Raw genomic sequence first — 2,267 nt, forward strand, 5'->3', positions numbered from 1 at the left:
TTATTTATATTTTTTATTTTGGAATATAAATATTATTTAAATTTTTTTTATTTTTGAATATAAATATTATTAAATATTTTATTTATTTTAGAAAACAAATATTATTTTTATTTATTTATTTATTTTTGAAAATAAATAGTAGTAATATTTATTTATTTTTGAAAATAAATATTTTTTATATTTATTTATTTTTTAATATAAATATTAAATGTATTTATTTATAATATTTAAATAAGTAAATGTTTTTTATTTATGATTAGAAATAATAATATTTTATATTTATGTAAATTATTATTATAAATATTTATTTCTAATAATTTTTATTTATTTAAATTAATATTTAGTGAATAAGTATATTTTTGTTGAACCAGCCAAACAGGAATTTGATAGTTCGTAAACTGGATCCGCCGTAGACATAGAATCCGATGGTCGAAAACTATTTACGTTCAACGGGATTCTACCACATCTCTTGTATTGGGTTCATAAAAGAATTTTATCCCTTATTAGCTGCTTTGGTGCAAAGGAGGAGGCCAGAAACCCATACCTTTGTATTACCGGTGGGTGAGGTTACTGTAACACTAGAAGATGTCGCTCATATATTTGGCCTACCTATTGATGGAGAGCCTGTGAGCGACTGGACAGATAGTAGTAGCGACTTCCTACAGAGTCAGAGCATTGCGATATTTGGTGGGAAACCGATTGTCAATAGTTCTTCGAAATCTTTATATGAAGCTGGGTTGGGTTCGAGGTATCAAAGACGCAGAGCCATTGGATACCGAGGAGTCTTTAAGAGATATGTCAGATGCCAGATTTTCTGTTTGTTGGGTTCGACCCTATTCACGAATAACTCGACCGCATATGCTCACGCGAAGTATCTATCGTTGCTTCGCGATTTCGAGCGGATCCATACTTATAGTTGGGGACCAGCATGTCTCGAGCATCTTTACAAGACACTATGTCGTGCATCACGGTATGATACTAAGGAGATGGATGGCGCTCTTAATCTGTTGTTTGTTTGGGCATGGGAGCGACTGCCATGTATTGTGCCTGTACCCAGACAATTCCTTCCACCGGCTGATATACCAGTTGCCATGAGGTAACAGTTTCTGTTTTAGTTTTGCATTATATTGACAATGCATATTTGATTGAGGTAACCTTTTTTAATTTTTTCAATGAACCATGTTTTAGGTGGAGTCAATCCCAAGCTCGGCATGGTTATCGAAGACCATAGTGATATTTAGGCAGGAAATAAACTACATAGACGAGGTAAATATTTAGGATTCGTATGATTTCCGTATCCAAACATTAATATTAGGGTTCTAATTTTCTAATAATATGTGGCAGTTTGTGTGGCGGCCGTATGAAGGGTTGATCATACCCGACGATTACATGGACACCTTGAGGTATGTGACATCGTTGCTCCGTTATTGTCATTTGAGTGTGTCGAATGGCATCCTGCGAACTAAGTGATGCGTCAGTTTGGGTATGCACAACCCCTTCCCCCGCCGGTAACAAGAGACATTCCATCGAGAGAGCATTGCATCACTCTTCACGGAGTGCAACTTTATGATTGGACAATTTTACATGGGGATGAATAGAGGAATGGGACAACCGTCATAACACTCGGTTGCGAGATCTGCACCGTCGGCGGAATACCGGAATTGGTACGTGGGTTCGTACGGACATCTACTAAGATTGTTAGAGTATATTCCTTATCATCCATATCAGCCACCACCACCTCAGGGTCCACCTCAGTATGCAGTATTTCAGCTGTTTCCTTATTATATACCATAGTCATCAGATTGGATTCTTTTGGAGGAATGTAATGAAATTAATACAGATTTAAAAAGGGATTAACTGCTCTAATAATAAAATCAATTAGTAACAATGCTTGAAGTCTCTTGGTGGGTGGATTAAGACTTGAACAATTTGTTTGTTGCCGTAATGCATGGAAATTTAATAACTTAAAGATCATTAAAGATAACAATAATATCCATGTTGAGAAGTTGTTTGATATTTGAAATGGTTGAGAAGGGTTGGAGAGTGATTTGATTCAGATGGAACCCTCGAAGGGTGGAAATATCGAAATTTTTAGGGGAGATTCTGCCGAAATTTTATAAAACTTGAATGAAATTGAATAATACAGATAACGAGGATCATTATGTTTTTATAAAGACTAAATATTTTGTGGAGTTTAATTTGATTAATTTTGATTAATTTAGTTATATGTTAATTTAGAATTTAGGATTTGGTTATCATATGCTAAT

At 34.3% G+C, this 2,267-nt stretch overlaps 1 protein-coding gene across 1 annotated transcript; it reads left to right on the forward strand.

The window, feature by feature from the left end:
- Window positions 1–425: 425 nt before the first annotated feature.
- LOC130933933 (serine/threonine-protein phosphatase 7 long form homolog) lies at window positions 426–1,470 on the forward strand. Its single transcript, XM_057863531.1, has 3 exons — window positions 426–1,049; window positions 1,189–1,266; window positions 1,345–1,470. Exons 1-3 carry the CDS (start codon window positions 426–428, stop codon window positions 1,468–1,470), a joined length of 828 nt encoding a protein of 275 aa, XP_057719514.1.
- Window positions 1,471–2,267: the final 797 nt, after the last annotated feature.

Source organism: Arachis stenosperma, chromosome 6 (genome assembly GCF_014773155.1).
Source record: "Arachis stenosperma cultivar V10309 chromosome 6, arast.V10309.gnm1.PFL2, whole genome shotgun sequence".
NCBI lineage: Eukaryota > Viridiplantae > Streptophyta > Magnoliopsida > Fabales > Fabaceae > Arachis > Arachis stenosperma.